Raw genomic sequence first — 18,310 nt, forward strand, 5'->3', positions numbered from 1 at the left:
AAATTTACAGTTTTGTGGTTGTAAATTTGTGTAATAACATCAATTTTAAAATTATAAATGTATAACTTATATGCATCACAAACTATAAACATAAAAAGCAAAACCTGTTTGTTATTCCTGACTAATAACAAGCATTTTCTAGCCCAGAGCAAGCCTGTGTGGTTAGTCCCCATCAGTACGTACTTGACACGCGTGGTGGTCTGGATCTTTGGCAGGGTGATGTTCATCTTGCCACCTTGAGCATGATGTGTCCTGGGCTTGGTCTGGATCAGGTCTGGGGCAGTGCGGATGGACACCTGCTGCTGAAGACCTCCGGCAATGTTGCCCCTGCTTGTCAGTACAAAGGAGTAGTCTGTGTCTGGCTGCAGCTGCGTGATCAGCTTCCTCTTCAGGTTTCCCATCACTTCCACGCTTTGCTGGTTATACAAGATCTGTAAGCACACGGGGGGAAAACTTGGGAGTTGTGATTTACGGCAGCACAGATATACAGCCTGAATATCGTTTGCTCACACGCACCGCTCTCTCTCTTCCCTCTCAAACGCACACATGTGGAAAAAAAAAAAAAAAGCAAAAACAGTATGGTCCTAAGGGAGGTGCCCATCTTATCTGACACCTCATCTCAAGTGCTTCAAGAGACGCACTTGCCCACTGGCGCATATCCAATGTTCTTTTACACCTTAAATTGTCTTTGCTCCCCTATCATTTGGGTGGGAATTGATATATCACGTTGACAGATTATTACACCTCATAAATGAGCATGAATTGGGATTTTCATATTTTTTGTGCAAATACAGAAAGCGACTCAATCATATTGTGTTAAGTGTCAGCACCTAATATTGCTTTTTCATATTACAAATGCTTGTACAGCATGTTAGAACATGTTGTTGAAGTAGAATAAGAGTTTTTTTTTTTTAATCCAGCATTTTTTAATTTAAATTGCACTGCAAGTATTTTGTCTGTGCAAACTGAGTTTATATTCACTCTTTTTTGCACCTCATGTCAGCATTGGCCGTCTACCTGGCTGGTACTTACCTTAAAGGGCGCTTGGGGTTTGTAGTTTGGTGGCAAATCCCAGGTGAGCAAGACGGACGTTTTCATGACAGCTTTGACACCGAAGTTCAGGGTGGGGAAAGCTAGGATGAGGAAAATCCACTCATTAATACCTCAGGTAAGACATCTTGTACACCACAAAAAGTAATCTCTGTGCATAATTTCATTTCACACTACTATAAAGCAGCACACGAGCCAGTCACCCCTTCAGTAAACAACGCGAACATATTCTGCGGTAATTCCTTATGACCAAACCTGAAAAGCCACAGGAGTGTTCAGAGAACATTAACAATCGCATTCACGCTTGATTACCGATCATACAAAAATAGACTCCATTTCCCTGAGCCTGTTCCATTTATTACCGCCCATTCACAAGACACACTCAACAGGCCGAGATCACTGCGATTACCAAGAAATGCATATGACATGAGGAGTGGCAACATGTGTCTTAAAACAGGCATCGTGCATGGTTATAAATAAGAAATCTTTCATTTATAAGATTATAAAATGCATCAGAAGCTACATGCTGGGTAACATTTAGATTTGTGTGTAGAAGGAGGGAGGATGAGGAGGCATGGTAATGTGACTGTAGCGTGTAATGAGATTAGTACTCTATAAATCAATAAACACAGTCATGTACTACAGTATGCTGAGTGGAAGATGGGAAAGACACCGCACCGATAAAGACGGAGCGAGTTTAAAACAGAAGCGAGCGACATGTGTTCGTGGTGAGCAATGACATAACTGTGTGCGCCTAAGAGTGCCAATGTTTATGCAAGCACGTCATTATGTTTTCATATCAAATATCTCTGAAGTGTTTATGTATAAATGTTAGTCAGATGTCCTACCACTTATCCTACCATTCGACATGGTCCTGCTCTGGATGCTGGGGCTGAGGGGTCCGCCGCCCTTACTGGTGAATGCCTGCACCCGGATGTCGTAAGTGGTGTCAGGTTTAAGGTCCTGGATAGTCATGTGTGTTTCGGTGGTGCGGTTGGTGCTGTTTGTCTGACTGTTGATGTCCCTGTATACCACCAAGTAATGTGTGATCTTGCCATTCCTTTCCGCCAGCGGCGGGGGCTTCCAGGTCAGCTGGGTACTGGACTGCGTCAGGCCCGTAACTTGGAGGTTGGACGGGAAGCCTGAGGGCACGTCTTCAGGTGTGCTGATCTCCTTAATGTGAGGTTCGCCGATGCCTGCACGGTTACGCGCGCTGAGGCGGAAGACGTAGGTGGCGCCTTTGTGCAGGCCAGTGACAGTATGGTGGTCGTCAGTCTTTCTCATCTCGCGCGAGGTGTAGGTGTCCTCGTCGGTGCGCTTGTACTGCAGCTGGTAGCCCATCAGCTCCCCCACCATATCCTTGGGGGGCTGCCATTGGAGCAGTGCTGTGTTGCCCATGGTGGTACTAATCATCATACTGGGTTTGCCTGGCACTGGTTGAAGTAGAGATTTAAATAGGAAAAAAATTACTTGCACTGTAATTGCTTTAAAAGTGAAAGACATATTTTTAAATTCACATCAAATTTAAAACCTGTATTCTATCTGAAGGCCACAAGATGGCGATAGTTGTGATTGTGAAGTCTATGGAAAAAGACTTGACCTTTGTAAACACTTGGCTGCTCTTAGTCACTAGTTTTGGGTCGTACTGAACAAAAGAAATTTTGTAATCTTTGGTCATACCATGTTTCAAAAAGTTTGATTTTCTTTGGTATTTTTCAGTCATTCACTGGCTAATGACTTGTGACTGACAAAGTCATTACCCAATGAGCAAATGATTTCCAAAGCAAGACTCCACACTAACAGATTCACATATACATTCTCTGTTTTACATGAAAACCCCACTAACACTGATTCTGACCTGCTCCAGTTGTGGTGATGACTTTAGCTTTGCTACGAGCACCATCTCCCTTCAGGGTGTATGCTGCTACAGTTACAGAGTAGGTGGTTTCAGACTGCAGCCCACCAATTATGGCCTCCTGTACAAGTGAAAAAGAAAAAAAATCACAAGGTCAGATGTTAACAGGCGTCAGTAAGCCTGAGCGAAACCTCTTCAACCACCCTCTCACACAAGCTGCGATCCCCTGACAAACACACAGCACCAAAGGAAACCGCAGTAAGATTAAACCCCCTTCTCCAACCACGTGTGGGTTCTTGCGCAATTAGCCTAAAAACAAAATATGTCAAACTTTTAATAGAGAAAGAAGGCACACGAACAGGCCCAGGAACTTTTCTTGGTTCTGAAAAGCTCCTGTACCTAACTGTAAGGAACACGCTGAACCCATTAACTAACAAACCAACTAAATTAATCAGAACATCACCCGTGTGTCAGTTTTCATGCCTGCTGCATGGATAAGCATGAGATAATAACCAGAGGAGCTTAAGTTCGTCACTAAACAGACTATTAAAACCCACAAAATAGTACACCGACTGTGGGACTGCTGTTAAAACTCTTTGAAAATAATCCTTCAGATAAATAAACATCAGGATGATTAAAAAAATACTTTTTTTTAAAGAATGAAATAAGATTCTTGGTACTTATTCTCCTCTGGCTGACTGCCCAAACAGTCTCTGCACAAAAACACAGACACACTACGGTGAATGAACAAATGAGTAACTCAGCAGTCAGGAATGAACAGACAGAAAAACAACTGAGGTAACACACTGTTACGGGTAACCTGCTGCAGTGCTGGCACTCACTTTACCACACTGCATCAGTCTGAATAAAAACACACCCACACGCTGGAATTAAATACTCTGAGCTTGAACAAAGCCCATATCCAAACAAACAAACAGAAACACACACACACAGGAATACACATACTAATATACATAAACGAAGGATACACACAGTATACATGCACGTAAAATGTGCACATCAGCACGCACACATTGGTATACACACACATGCACACGCACAACAACTTAATGCCTTCGGCTTGAGCGCACATGCTGGAGTTGTCGGGTTCTGACTGGCGCCGCTGAGAGGACGAACACACAGATGCCTACGAGCCTTCCTGCTGGAACTTCTCGCAAACTTCTCAGACGCTTGGAATATTATACGGCCTTGCCCTAACGCTGTTTCTCCAACTAATGAAGTTTTAATTTCCTAACCATAGAAGAACATTAAACAGTCTACATAAGCCAGCGCTGTTTGACAGTGGTTTTTACTGCCTCTCTTTAAGGGACATTTGGTGCTCCCCTGCTAACCTTTAAGAGGGATGGGGGAAAAATGCTAAATTACTGTATCATAAAGCCATTTTAACTTTATGGAGGAAGTCTCATTACTTTAATCATGCAAAATGGCTTTAACAATCTCAGCAGTGGCAGCTGCACAGATCGGTCCTCTCTCCATTCTGACAAGGTTGATTCAGTTCTAGCAACACTTTTAAAACTCAGCAGAAAATAGAAAAACCAAGGCTTCAAAGTTCCCTTTAGAGCAAATGCTTAGAGCAGCACCAAAGGGCATTATAGAGATTAACAAGTCGACTAGTTATAGAAATGGATTCTCCTCTTCAAGCCTCTCAACACCACTATCCTCACTAGAGTGGAAAAATACCAAGAGAAAAATGGGCTGCACAGTTAAAACAAATCCCTTCAGATAACTTTTTGCTCAAGATTTATATTTAATGTCCTCTATATGCATCTTTTGCTTTTTAACACCAGCCAAAATTTCCTGAAAGCTAAAAAACTCCCTGAGAACAAAGCCATGGGTCAGTAACGCAGGCTTATGCTTTCAGTGCTGACATCTGCCTCATACTCTATTAGCTACCAAGCACAAAGTCTGCTGTGGTCTAAACATGGCTGCTGAAGAAATAATAAAGATGTGTGAACAGATGTCCTCCTCTGACAGCGTGTAGCTCGCTGTCTGTCAGGTGTTAATCAACGCATTAAGAGGAGAGGGAGAGGAGGCGAGCCTGACTCATGCCATGTGGGTGTAGCTTGAGGAATCCGTGTGCCGTGCAGCCAGGTTTCTGTTTAACTTAGTGCTAATAACAAATAAATACGACAGCGTGCGCACTTCCCACTGGCTCGTATACGAAACTAACTGAAATGATGTATAAACAGATAAAGGAAGAACAAAAAAAGATCCGCCTCAGCCTCTACAGGTGGTTACCGGATTCATTAAGTTTTCCATTTGAAATGTCGGCGGGTGAAAAAAAGGAGTGAAAATATCCCAAATGAATTCTTTTTTTGGACTTTATAAAAGCTGAAAACCTTTTTCTTAACATATCTTTGCCCTTGTTTATACACTGAAAACAGTATCCGTTAGTCTGGCAGGCTTCTATTGAATTTTTTGACTGGGTACAGTAAGTGGCTCTGCATTTATGCCAGTGCAATATGACGTCTAGGGGGTAATAAGCCATAACAAAGAGCTGCTTGACAGCCACGTAGCGGCGGGCTGCAAACCAGGCACGTGAAAAGAACATGAAAGGCTGGTGGCAATTTCGGAGATGTGTGGAGCTGATAAAAGACACAGCTCCTCCCCTCAGATAGACATGTCATCTGAAACAGCGGGGGAGACAGCAGGTTAGGCGAGGCCGATTAATGTCGGCATCACACAGGGATAGTGACACAAAGCCTTTGACTGCACTGTAAGCTCAATGGGGGAAGATGCTTCATGTGCACTGTACAGAATTGCCTCAGTTCACCTGCAACTGCCCAGCTGTTTCTACAGGGTTCTTCTTCTGGTAAAATAAGCCTGCATCAGATCTTGCTTTGAAGTTGTAGGAGCTCTTAGGCTAAATCACACTAACTCTCTCTCTCTCACACACACACAAACACACAAAAGAAAACATTTGGACACACGTTTCGTGCTGTGGTTATGATCGGGTTATGATCTTTCCTGAGGGTTCACACAGAGTAGATTAAAGTCACACACCTTGCACAGAAATTAACACACATCCATACACAACTCATAATCGAAACACACAAGCACCCCCAAACTGCAAAAGGGAAAAGAGCTCGCCCTGCAAGAGAACCCAGCAGCACACATGTGGGTTACTCACATGCTCGGTGGATTCCTCAATATTCCACTGATGGGAGAGAAGACACAGGACACAGGGCGGGGAGAGAAATGAGTCAGAAACAACACAACAGCCATGGAAAAAAAGCGCTCGTCTTTTTTTCGCAGACAGATGAATGTAGGTGTCAACAGAGTCGTGTGGTGGAACAAAACAGTGGGATAGAGTGTGATGGAAGAGAAGGAGTAAAAAAAAAAGACAAGTTGAGTGGCATACAACAAATTGCGTAACCATATTTGTGATTTTTTTTTTTTTATTGTTTAAATGCACTGCCTTGTTTTTGGTTCGCCTATGAATCCAACAAAAAGCCTCCCTCTTTCTCAATCAGGAGACTTCTATTCGCTATGATGACTATTACACTTTGGATAAGAACTGTAAACTCTGCACAGTCCGTGAAGCATTTCCTTTTTTCTTACAGAAATTGAGGGAAGGCCTTTTATTCATTATATTTCAATATGTATTCAAAATGTTCTCCTTGCTCGCTGTGCCTGGCCAAGTGATTCCTGGGGGAAGTGAAAGCCCATTTCGTGCCGCGGGGCTCCGTCAGTGCCGAGCATGAAATCCTATTACCAGTGCTGCTATGCTAGCCCTGTGACATCAAACCCCATCGATGCAGAACGCCACCGCTGGCGTTTACCAGCAACGTGCTCCACAGTTCAGTTCCTGCAGAGGGGTTCACTGATGGGTGGCCCGGCTGACAAGGGGCAGGAGAGATGACACTGTTGACACTGATGAGGGACAAAGTGGAGAACAGAAAAAGGGGGTGGGAGTGCGGGTGAGGACGGTGGAGTGGGGGAAAAAAATGTTATCACTAGGGTGCACGAGTATTGTCACAGCTGCTTGTGGACTGTACCACTGAGGCGAACACACAAAGGGGAGAAGCAATTGGCGAGGCTGGGAAAAAACCAATATTTAACCACCAAGAATTACTGTGAATGGGCCAGTGCCCCCAAATGTATTACATAATTTTAACTCCATTGGCATTGTATTTGCTAACACTTGTGTCCATTAACTATACAAACAAGACCAACTTAATGTCGTGCGTTGTCAAACACTGAGAAAACACACGAAGAGCCGTCTTCATCTGCCCAGCATCAACACTTTGCAGGATCGTTTCATTAACATGACCAGAGTAAGTGCGATTCAAATCCAATCCAGTAAAGAAGAAGAAAATACCTTTCTTGGAATTTGGTTTAACCGGGCACAAAGTCTGCAAAAAATACAAATACTTGGAAGTAGAGCCGGTCCTCCTGATCACCCATCACTCCCTCCTTGCTATTCTAGACTTTCACAAACAAAAGGAGCAAGCCTCACACGCTGCTGATTTATTGTGCGGTGGGGAGACGGTGTTCATCATCCTCTATTGACTGTTGGCATATGAAAAGACAAAAGACCCAACTTTTCCTCCTCCCTGTGGATGGTCTTTATTACCAAACAGTTAAGTGAAGTATGAGCAAGGCCTCTGTAAGGTCCCAGTTGTGACTGGTCGAGGCACACGGCACATCAAAAACTGCTGCCTCATGCTCCCCAGACATAGCGGGGCACTAAAGAGTACCATTAAAGAACAGCTGCTGCTTAACTCCATGAATAACAGTTTGCAATGTTCCTAATTGCTTAATTTGTTTACTGTCAACTTCACTCAGTATGTCAACAGAGCAGGCAACACATTAAGGTTCGCAAGAGTTCCTATCTCATCTTGGGCTTAATTCCTTCCTATCGGAACTGCTTTTGCTTTTTTTTTTGCTTAAATCCATGGGAGAATTATAAATTATCCTCCATTTATATTTCAAATGCCAACGCAAGCTGAAAACACATCATTGCTGATAAGCGTCGTTTGTGGAAACGGAGCGGTATAATTTGCAGGCGGGTGAATGCAAATGTGATGACATGGGCTGAGATGTGTGGCTATAAAAATGGGAACGAGGGGGGAACGAGTGATGTGGAAGAGAAGGAGCTGTCATGATTGATGGAGTGAAACGGGCTGAGGTGCTTCTTTTCTCTTTTTTTCCTCCCCCCCCGATTCCCATTCAACTCCAATCTGAGGCGGCGAAGGCCGTAGAGGCAGTGAAGCATTGCCTCGCTCACACAAACTACAAAAACGCATGAGTGGTCAAACAAAATGAACCTGGAAAGTAGTGCTGAATAAAGGCAAACTTGTGAAGGAAGGCAAACTTGTGCAGAAAATGTATGAAAGCACAGACAGCGGCTAATGGCTTCAAACTCAATCACAGCACTTTCTGCACACTTTTATGGATGTGTATATGAAATACACTGCCACAGAGGTTGCCGTGAGTGCACCGTGATGGAGCAGACCGTGTGGTGTGGGAGCTGCCAACTCAGGTCCAGGCCACTTTTCCAACAGAAGTATTTGCAAAGGGGTCGATAACATCACACTGTTAACATGGCCTCTGGTTTAAATTTAGCAGGGAAATGAGGGCGCTGTGTGGGCTCCTGCTTGAAAAGAAAAGAGGCGCTTAAACCGCCCACGCACAGCCAAGCTCTCCTAGCTCTCCTCCCAGTATTTCAGCTAACCCTGAGAGAGGGCGAAAAGGAGAGGAGCCAGAAACACAGAGACAAAGAGAAGGGGAAAGGTGATAGCCATTTTGACAGGATCTGCAATTCAATCAGTCGGCTTAGAATCGTGATTGAAGGTGAGGCTCAGGTATGATGTGAGAGCCCTGGAAAATTTGGATTTTTCTTTTCCTCTTGGCAAGCTTACTGTGAATCCAATTCAGGTAGAACGGGTGGATGTGGAACCGATTTCACAACACATTAGGAAAATTCATGAGAAAAACATTATGGGATGTGCCAGGATAGAAGGATATTGCTTTTTTTCCGTTTTATTCATCATCAATTACAGGTGTGCGTATGAGGGATTTGCATGTCTCTAGGATGACTCATGAACTCCTCTCGGCCAGCTGGAACACCTACTACAAGGTCGGTCTAAGCAAGTGAGCGTGTTTGCGCATGTTATCTTTGCTAGATTTTTTTTTTCTAGTTGTTGTGGTGCGTGAACGGAAAGATGTGTGAAAAAGACGGGATTGTTCTAAAACCAGTTGGGCGAACAAGGATAAGGGACCGTTGGCTGACTGTGTGGTCTTTAATGACGTCTGGGCAGGTCCTTGCAGGTTGGTTACTCAGTGCTGTCTCATAGAAAACAATCTGTTGAGATGACTCAATCAAGGGTAACCAACCTGCACGCAAGCCTCTGGTAATTACTCAACCAGCTTTTTAAGCAGCGAGAGTGCAAAAGGAGGTCACGGCAGAAAAGGAAGCAAACCGAAGGGAAGGAGAAGAGGAAAATAATAGAAGGTGTGAGAAGAAATTTATCCGTCTGCCAGGGAGGGGACAGTCTGTTTGAGAGGTGTCCTGGACACTAGACTGGAACATGAGAGCTATCCTGGGCGCCAAATTACAGTGCGTCTTTGTGTTTATTGTGTGAACATGGCACAAATGAGACATGGCAGGGAGAATTGTTTGCATAACAAGTAGGGTCATGTTCAGTTCAGTTTTTCCACAATGCAAAACAAAATCACGCCGAACATGTCGACGTGGAGAAAACACTTACAGGAAGACAAGCAGCCACCATGTTTTCTCCCTTTCCAGATCAAGCGACGCTGTCCTGTCTGTCAAGCACTCTTGTAGACAGTCTGATAACAATGAACTGTCAGTAGCAGCTGCCAAACACTACTGCTGTAAAATAAAGGCTGACTGTGCTCAGGAGTCAAGGCAGTTCTCTTCGTCCAGGTGCAGACATCGACGGGCTGTACTGTATCAGTCAATCACTTGCTGTGAAGACTTGTGTGAGTTTGACAGCCACATATAAATGATTTATGATGTTTTTCTGTTTTTTTTTTAATCACAGAATATGTCATTACACAACTGGAATCCACAAGCTCCTACTTATCATCCCCTGGGATGTAACACACTGATTCATCACATTGTGACTTTAACTGTGTTTCCACTTGTGTAATGATGAGACACAGGATAGCAAACGAGGGTTAATAGATCTTCTCAGGGGCAAGGCAGTTTGCACTGCCTGGGAACTGAACCAGCAACTTGTTGGTCTGCCACAGCCGCCATTTATCAGCAAACAGAGCTCAGATAATATATATATATGTGGGTGGTTTTCTTGTGGCCGGGGAGCACTTCCTTGTTCAAATTAGATGCTTTTGTGGAAGACCACTGAGGGCGGGAGTGAATGCGTGCTCGCGCAAATGTTACTCCCGGCAAACAATCAGAAGGAGGTTCTTAAGCTGGTCTCTCCTCTCTCACAGACAGAAAAAAAACAGTACGAGTGCGGTTTTAAGATATTCATGAATCTCTGAATCCCTCTTAAGGATTACAATCTCTCATCCATCTCATGGCGTTGCACAGCTTTGGGCCATTCCAAGCAGCTTGCATTAATGCGTAAAGGGCGGTGTCAGGAAAATCGCTCTAATTTATAAACATGGTAACAAGGCAGTGCATATGTATTACTGCTAAAACCGCAAAGAGAGGTGCATTGATTCCACTAAGCCACGTCCTGATGTAACACATATAAAATATTTAATAGCTATTACTGCAGAATTAAAGTGGATCTTATTAGGACAGCTAATCCAAAGCTGTGGGAGCAGGGTACCAATTTAGAGTCAAATGTCACATGCGGAGAAAGATAACAAAAAAAGACGAAGAAGAAAAAAAAAGAGGGGAGGATGGAAACTCCAGTTGACAAGATAGAAAATTCCATGTGTGTCACCCAGTATGGGGGAAATGAAGTGTGAACTCAGACAATGGAAGAGAATAGGGAGGCAGTGGGGAATGAAAATAATGGGAAATGAGCATAAAACAGATATAGACAGTGAGGAAGAAGAGCAGAAAGAGCAGACAAGAGTAAAACATCATGCAGTACCTGGGCCTCTGGCAAAAAAACATCCATGATGTTAGGCTGGCCTCGCGGTTCTCCGTTTTCTAACCGGGAGAAGACGACCTGGTAGCCTCGGATTTGGCCGTGCTGCTTCCCCTGCAGGGGTGGCTTCCAGGTGACTCGGATAGCTGTGGAATTTATGGCCTCAACCTCCACTTTCCTGGGGGGTGCTCCCGGCACTGGAAATCAGACAAGGACGAAGGGCAGATTAAAAGAGTAAGACAGAAACACAGACAGATGGAGGGACAGTGGGAAAGATGAGAAGAGAGTAAAGAGAAAGAGACGAGGTCGTGACTTATCTCCGTTTTGTAATGATGATCCAAAACAAATCTAAATTCTGGGGTGCTATGTATAATGAAGTGATACATGTACTGACCATGAATTAATCATTTCTAGTCACTTTAGACCTTCTAAGACTACTGCGTCCCAAAAACACCCCATGTGGGACAGCATGTGGTCTAGCCATGTCTGTAATGCTCTTAATTCCAGAATGAAATAAGCCGTGTTGCAGCAAACTTCAAACACATTAATTATAGTCGACACTCTCTTAGGAGAAGCCGCCCTCTATCACACTGCAAACAAAACGAGTGAGAAAAAGGGGAAAGAGACAGAGCGAAAAATGGGAGATTTGGTCCACTTTCATTCCTCGGAACAGTAAAAGAAGACAAGAAGCCAGTGAAACCAGAGTGGTGGAGAACTGAGGCCTGGGAGTGATCACTCTTAACCCACAAAAGGTGTAAAGGCCATAGACAACAAGCTGGAAAGAGGAGGAAACAAAGAAAAGGTGACCCCTGCTGCCACCACCGCCACCTCATTATCTCAAAATTCATCAGCAGGACGAAAGAAATTGCGGTGTAACATCTGAAGAGGGTGAAAGACAATCGCCAAAGGCTGCCGCAAGCAACAGAGAGGAAAACAGTTTGAGAGCACTCTGCTTCAAGGGAAGTATCAACCTACCATCCTCTTTGGTTCTCATCCTCACTGGGGCACTCTCAGGACCTGGGCCCACATCAGTGTGTGCCCTCACCCACACTTGATACTCAGTCCACTTCTCCAGGCCCTCCAGCACATGGCTGGTGGCGTCTGCACCGATCCCAGTGACCTCGTGCTTCTCCGTGTCCTCTCCAGCCAGGGCCTGGTAGCTGACTGTGTAACGCACTATGGCACCATGGCGGCTAGCGGCAGGTGGTGCCACCCAACTCACCTTGAGGCTGGTGGAGCTCAGGCTGACCAGTTGTACGTCCTGAGGAGGAGCGGACGGGGCTGTAGGGGGAGGGGAGCAAAACCACACGGAGGAAGGGCACGGATCAAGCAAACAAAAAAATAAAGTACAGCACAAGCAAAAAAATAAGGGAAAATCTATGGAAGCTTTTTGTATAACAGTCAATATCAAAATTTGAAATGTCATATTCAGAATCACAAGATATTTTTTATATTTCAAATTTGTCATTATACTGTATGAATACAGCACAGCTCTATTCATACCGGGGACCTCGTGCGATGAAAATTTACCCTTCGCTGTCTATGTTTCCTGTGGCCCATTCACACATGATAAATATTCCGTTTTTAACTTGAATGTACTAAAATCTGAGGTCAGCATGTGTGTTTCTGTTTCATCATCCTTTGAGATTTCACTGAGCAAGAGCCCTCCATGAATGGGTCTTCACGCTGTGTAGAGATGTAAGCCTTAATGAAAACACCGGCAGGTAATTTGCGGTGGGATTTTTTGCTTTACAAAGATTACATATTCACATGAGATTAAGATCATGTGACACCTCCACAATTACTGCAAACTGCTAGAGGTCCACAGTTTACGGCAGTCCCGTGTAAATATGGGTCATGTAAATAAAATCAGGTTAGAGATGAAGACTAAAATCGCTTTTTTTCCCTTGTGCAGATGTTAATTAAAAAAATCAAATCTTTGTGAACATGGTCACAGCAGATAGCTGCACCTCTTTAACCTGGTTCTGTCGGAAGTTTCTTCCTCTCACACGGGAGTTTATCCTTCCCACTGTCGCCATGTGCTTTGTTCTGATTTTCTAACTTACGTCTCTTACACCTTGAGGTACTTTATACTGATGCTGTGATTTGGCACTATACAAAGAAAACTGAACTCAAAATCGTCTATGTTCATGTTAAAGTACTAATGTACACGCTTATGTACTTCCCCTGCAATTAAACAAAGCTAGTTTAATGTAAGAATGTAACAAGTATAACAGGATTTGCACATCACACATTTGCATAAATTGTAACCAAACTGCTGTTTTTCCAAAGTAGTAAAGGCTCATTTAGAGTCCCTTTGTGCATGGGCAACATATTTATCAATATATCATTGCACGTCTGAATATGATATTTAAATTTTTAAATTGTGACTACAAAAAGCTTCCATACCGCACAGGATGCTGCCTCCAGACTGAGAGATTGGATGCAAAAACACATTAGCCGACCGTTGCTGAAGCTGTGTTTGGCACTGCATTTATGCAAGAGGCCATGAGAGTGCAGGGTGAGGTGAACAGAATATAAAGTACACCAAAATTCTACAGGGCAACGTTTTTATAAAACCGTAATTTGTCCCTAACTGCCCTCTGTGTCGCCTCTTGCAGGAAACAGAGGGAGAAACAAACTGCCACAGATTTGTAAGTGGTGAACAAGTGCCTGATAGTGTTGACTGGTGGTTGCACATTCATGCACAAGCTCTGGGCCTGATTACGGCACTTGGCTGCAGCTGAGCTACACTACATATTTAGTTATAGATAAAGCTATAATTTTATAATCAATAACAGTTAGGAACATTACAGGCACTGTCCACGTCTGGTTCATACTCACTGCCAAGAAAAGCTGATTTTTTATTTCTATCAGATGGGATAAACTCCACTCCTCGCTAGAATCACAGCAGGAATGTACCAGTCCACCTCAGCCTGTAATGCCTTATAATGTAATGAAATGGAGTCTAATAACATTCCTCAAATAAATAGTGATTCTATTAAATTTAATTATGGACAACAGCTTCAGCTTAAATAGAAAAAACTCTCAAGTCAGGAGGTAAAAATAGAAAACCATTGACATACAAAATGAAGAACAAAAAGGGAAACTGAAAAGAAATGATTGCATTCAGACACTTCATGCACCTAGCTAAATCTAGAATTTCTTTATTCTACGAAAAAAACCTCCTTCAAACCAAAAGAGAATAAAATGAACCATGAAAATTCAAAGCAAGATGTTTCTGTAAAAGCATGCCTGTGAGATGTATTCTTTAATAAGCAGAGAAATGAACAGTGAGCTCAAATAGTATTCCAATAAACTAATGCCCGAATATAAAACTCCACCTTTACAAAACAACACTTGACAAAAGAGGAGTGAGTCTCATCAGGTGGCCCCTGATCCACCAGAGAGGAGACAGAAAACCATGAAAACTCGACAACACCACATGTATTAAAAAATAAAAAAGCTACAGACTGAATCAAAACAATGCTGACGATTCTCAAAAGAGATTGCGGTGGTAAAATTGGACGGGGCAAGGACACCACCACAAGAAAATACCTCAGAGGGAAAAAAAACAGGGAATCAAAGAGTGGGCTTAAGAAGGAGATACAATTATTAAAGTGGCAGAGCCCCAAATCCCGTCTCTATGGCATTATTACGACCCTGTTTCTGTCAAATGTGAGAAAAATAGAGACACATGAAATGTTGAAACTGGTTACTTGTTACTTTGGCTCTGTATGCCACCACAACAGAAATGGATGACGTTACATCCATTTTTATACAGCGAGCTCTTCTTCCATGAGCTTATTTTTAGTATTATTAATGCATCTTAGTGTTTGATGTGTTGAACCCACTGCAGGGTTCCTACAACCTTTTTTACTAGTAGAGCAATGCACAGCAAAAATATTTAAAAACAAAACATGAATAGAACTCAATACTGTTCATTTCTCTGAGTCTTGAAAAAATGATACTAAATATTTAAATGGAGCACTAGAAAATGTCACACTTTCCCACCGCCTGCTCGCCTCAGAACCTTCCCAAAGCTGTTGCTTATTTCATGCACACGATCCTACCAGTGCCTGAAATCCAAATTATTTCCGCCAAATTCTGTGTCTACTGACAGCAGAAGGGACAAGGACCATCAGCACTCATGGTCTCTGTCAGCTGCACACGACTGTCAGCAGAGGTTAGGTTTTCATTTATTTTCTCTGTTCTAGTGGAGAAATGCAACTGCATATAGTACATATACAGCTGCAACGCCACAGGGGTCCTGTGACAGGAGTATTAATGTTTATCTGATTTTTATTTTTTTGACATTTTTCTTTAAATTTTAAATGATCTGTGTCTGTCTGTATGTATGAAATACAGCCAATCAAAATCTGACTCTTACTTTATTGTCCCACTTTCCCCTCCTGTTACAGCACAGCTTGACAGGCAGGCTTATGTGGCAGATACGAGTGTTTGACACCTGATACTTGTTCATTTACACCAGTGTTCACATTCACTATTTATGTAAATTTTTTGATCAGCCTTAATCTTGGCCTTTTGATCATTTTCCATCGTTAAACGTGTCTCTTGTCAGCTTTATGTGCACTCTGTAAGCTGGCGTCGGTACTCAGCTAAAGAGCTTTTGTGAAGGAACAAACTCATGATGTAACACCTTCGTAAAACTCTGTGCCTTTTGTTCCAAATCCAGCAGAGTGATAAATCTCCTCTCTAGTCGTCTGTAGCGCATCAGTCAGTTTTAGGAGTCACTTTCTCAGGAGTTAAACTTTTATTCACATAATAGCTACAATTAAAAGTTAAAAGTGACATTTATTCTGTTCTCAGTTTTATGTGTGAGGCACACACGCACCGTGGGACGAGCGCCGTGCCACATCAGCACAAAAATGAAATAAATAAATAAAAGAAAGAATCAGTCAGCTGGCAGAGAGTGACATTTTGAGTGCTGGCACTGTAAAAGCACATAATGATATGAGACAAAACAACACAGCACAGCTCGCAAATGTGGGAACGAGACACATTAAACGTACCTTTGACACAGGGCCTGCCCCTCAGATAGATGGACATGAGGGTTAGTGTTGGTGACAGAGGGGAGGTGGTGGAAGCATGAAGCTGACCGGGATAGCTGCGCTGTCAGCATTTTATGTGGTGCTGAAATTGACTTGACATTCAAGTTGCCCACGCTCTTTGATTTAAGCGCTATAAAACTCTACTTTTGTCTCACTCGCTCAGTCACTCGCTCACACTGAACAGAACAACCTAAACCTGCAGCAGCCGGCTGAGGGTGGCTCTGAAATCACTGGTTAGTGAATAAAAAGTAGAAAGAAAGAGGACAGGGACAGCTTCAAGACAGATGAATGTGTACTTACTGGACTGGGCAGTGCGGGCCTCGATGGGCTGGGTGTAGACACCCAAACCCATTTCGGAACGGGCGGCCAGGGAGAAATAGTACAAAGTGTCTGGCTTTAAGTTCTCTACAGCATAGGAGCCTGCAGGGTTGAAGGTCACGTGAATCTGGAGGGCGTAACAGTGGAAGGAAAAATGTCAGAAGAACTCATCAGAAGCAAAGACATTCACACAAACCTACTCACAGATGGAGCTTTAACAAACTGGAGTTACTCTGCCACTGAAGAGCACAAGTTGCTGTCTCTTATTGATATATGCGTTCATATTTAAGAATACAGTCAAATCTGAGAGCTTTGCAATCCAAAAACAATTTGCCCTCAACTGGTCCAGTTGAATGAAAGGACAAAAAAGAGACTCTACATCATCAACAGCAACATTCATATATCTGCAGACTCCCTACACAGATATATGAAAAGACGGACAGACAGATACACGCATAGATTTTTATTCTAACCTTATTGTCTGAGCCAGCTTCCCAGTACTGCAGCTCATACTTGGTGATGAGGTCCTGTACGGGCCACAGCCACGTCAATACAATGCGGGTGTCCAGCTCGGCTTCAGCCTCAAAGCTGGATGGCTGGGCAGGGACTGGTAAAGAGTAGGTGAGAGGGCGAATGTTAAAGAACAAAAAGAACCAAAGAGAGGATGTTACTAAAGCTCCTGCAAAGATCACCTCCACAACTTTTCCTGCGGGGCAGATGAACCTGTGCACAAATAACCTAAAGAGCAGTTTCCCAGACACTCAGTATGCATAATGAACACAAAAGCAAGAAAAACTACAGACCTTCAACTCATTGTATATGCTTAATCACAGCTTTAACCTTGTATGCGCATGAATAGAGATGTTAAAAACACTGAAATCCAGACACAGTGGTTGGTTGCTCACCTCCCTGCTGCGTCTTGACTTGCAGGATGTCAGATGGTGGCCCATCACCAACAGAGGTGAAACCCAGCACTCTGAGGCTATAGGTGATATCGGGAGTCAGTCCTGAGATGGTAGTTAGGCTGCTATCGTCTGTGTTGTGTTTATGCCAGGCGCTGAGTGGCGCTGTCATGTCAGAGCTGTAGTAGACTCTGTAGCCCCTGATTTGCCCATTGGGTTCCTCGGGTGGCTCCCATTGAACTAACATTGTGCTGGCGCTCAACATCCGCGCTTGGACGTGTAGAGGCGGTGAGGAGGGGGCCTGTTCACCTGTGCGTGTCTCCACAAGGTCGCTGGGAGGCCCGTGGCCAATGTTATTAACAGCCATGACACGAAACTCATATTCAGAGTACGGACTAAGCCCGCCGATGCTGTAACGGTTGGTAGCCACACCTTCGACTTCCTGGAAGCCATTGTCGGCGGATTTGGCTCTGTACTGGATCATGTAGTAGGAGACAGGTTCTGGGTTTCCAGACTCCCATAAGAGAGTTACACTGGTAGCTGTGGTTTCAGTCACCCTGAGCGAGGTGGGGGGTTTTGGTAAGGCTGAGGAGGGAGAAGCAGAATATTAGCTTTAAAGAACTGAAATGAACTCTGAATTACTTAAAAAAAACAAACAATTCTTGTTACCTTGTGGGGAAAATACCTAATGTAGCACTGTACCATGTAACTCCTAGAAAATCCCTGTGTTTCATGGCCTAATTTTTATAACAGTCACCACCAATATTCCCCAAAATAAAGGAAATAGACTGAAGTCACGATTTTGCATTTAATAACCAGCCTGTCCATCTCTCTAAACACAAGCAAACTGTTCTGTGGTGACAAATGCAAACAAAACAAAGGGTCTGCATCATAGCTTCCTTAAAGGAGTTGGCCTGGATTGCTGCGGTCCCTCTAATGACTGTGGCATTTTGTGTATTGACCAGTAGACTGGAAAGTAAAATCAATGCAGACAAAAACTGATAAGAAAGGCTGCAACAAGTAAACAACGCAGTCACAATGTTGTAAACACAGAGACGG

General features: G+C 43.5%; 1 protein-coding gene across 10 annotated transcripts in view; it reads right to left on the reverse strand.

Annotated features, from left to right (window-relative positions):
* Window positions 1–18,310, reverse strand: part of LOC116313396 (receptor-type tyrosine-protein phosphatase F) — a 160,155-nt gene that overhangs the window by 36,141 nt on the left and 105,704 nt on the right. For 4 of the 10 annotated variants that reach the window (XM_039602216.1, XM_031731084.2, XM_039602215.1 and 1 more), the window contains 10 exons: window positions 17,255–17,836; window positions 16,823–16,956; window positions 16,332–16,476; window positions 11,935–12,240; window positions 10,963–11,156; window positions 6,057–6,083; window positions 2,909–3,026; window positions 1,899–2,483; window positions 1,033–1,133; window positions 184–431 (listed from right to left, as the gene is read on the reverse strand). In XM_039602216.1, coding sequence (XP_039458150.1) covers window positions 184–431; window positions 1,033–1,133; window positions 1,899–2,483; window positions 2,909–3,026; window positions 6,057–6,083; window positions 10,963–11,156; window positions 11,935–12,240; window positions 16,332–16,476; window positions 16,823–16,956; window positions 17,255–17,836 — 2,440 coding nt within the window. The remainder of the gene's footprint in view (window positions 1–183; window positions 432–1,032; window positions 1,134–1,898; window positions 2,484–2,908; window positions 3,027–6,056; window positions 6,084–10,962; window positions 11,157–11,934; window positions 12,241–16,331; window positions 16,477–16,822; window positions 16,957–17,254; window positions 17,837–18,310) is intronic. The other 6 variants (XM_039602223.1, XM_039602217.1, XM_039602222.1 and 3 more) reach the window with 3 other exon arrangements.

Source organism: Oreochromis aureus, linkage group 18 (assembly GCF_013358895.1).
Source record: "Oreochromis aureus strain Israel breed Guangdong linkage group 18, ZZ_aureus, whole genome shotgun sequence".
Lineage (NCBI taxonomy): Eukaryota > Metazoa > Chordata > Actinopteri > Cichliformes > Cichlidae > Oreochromis > Oreochromis aureus.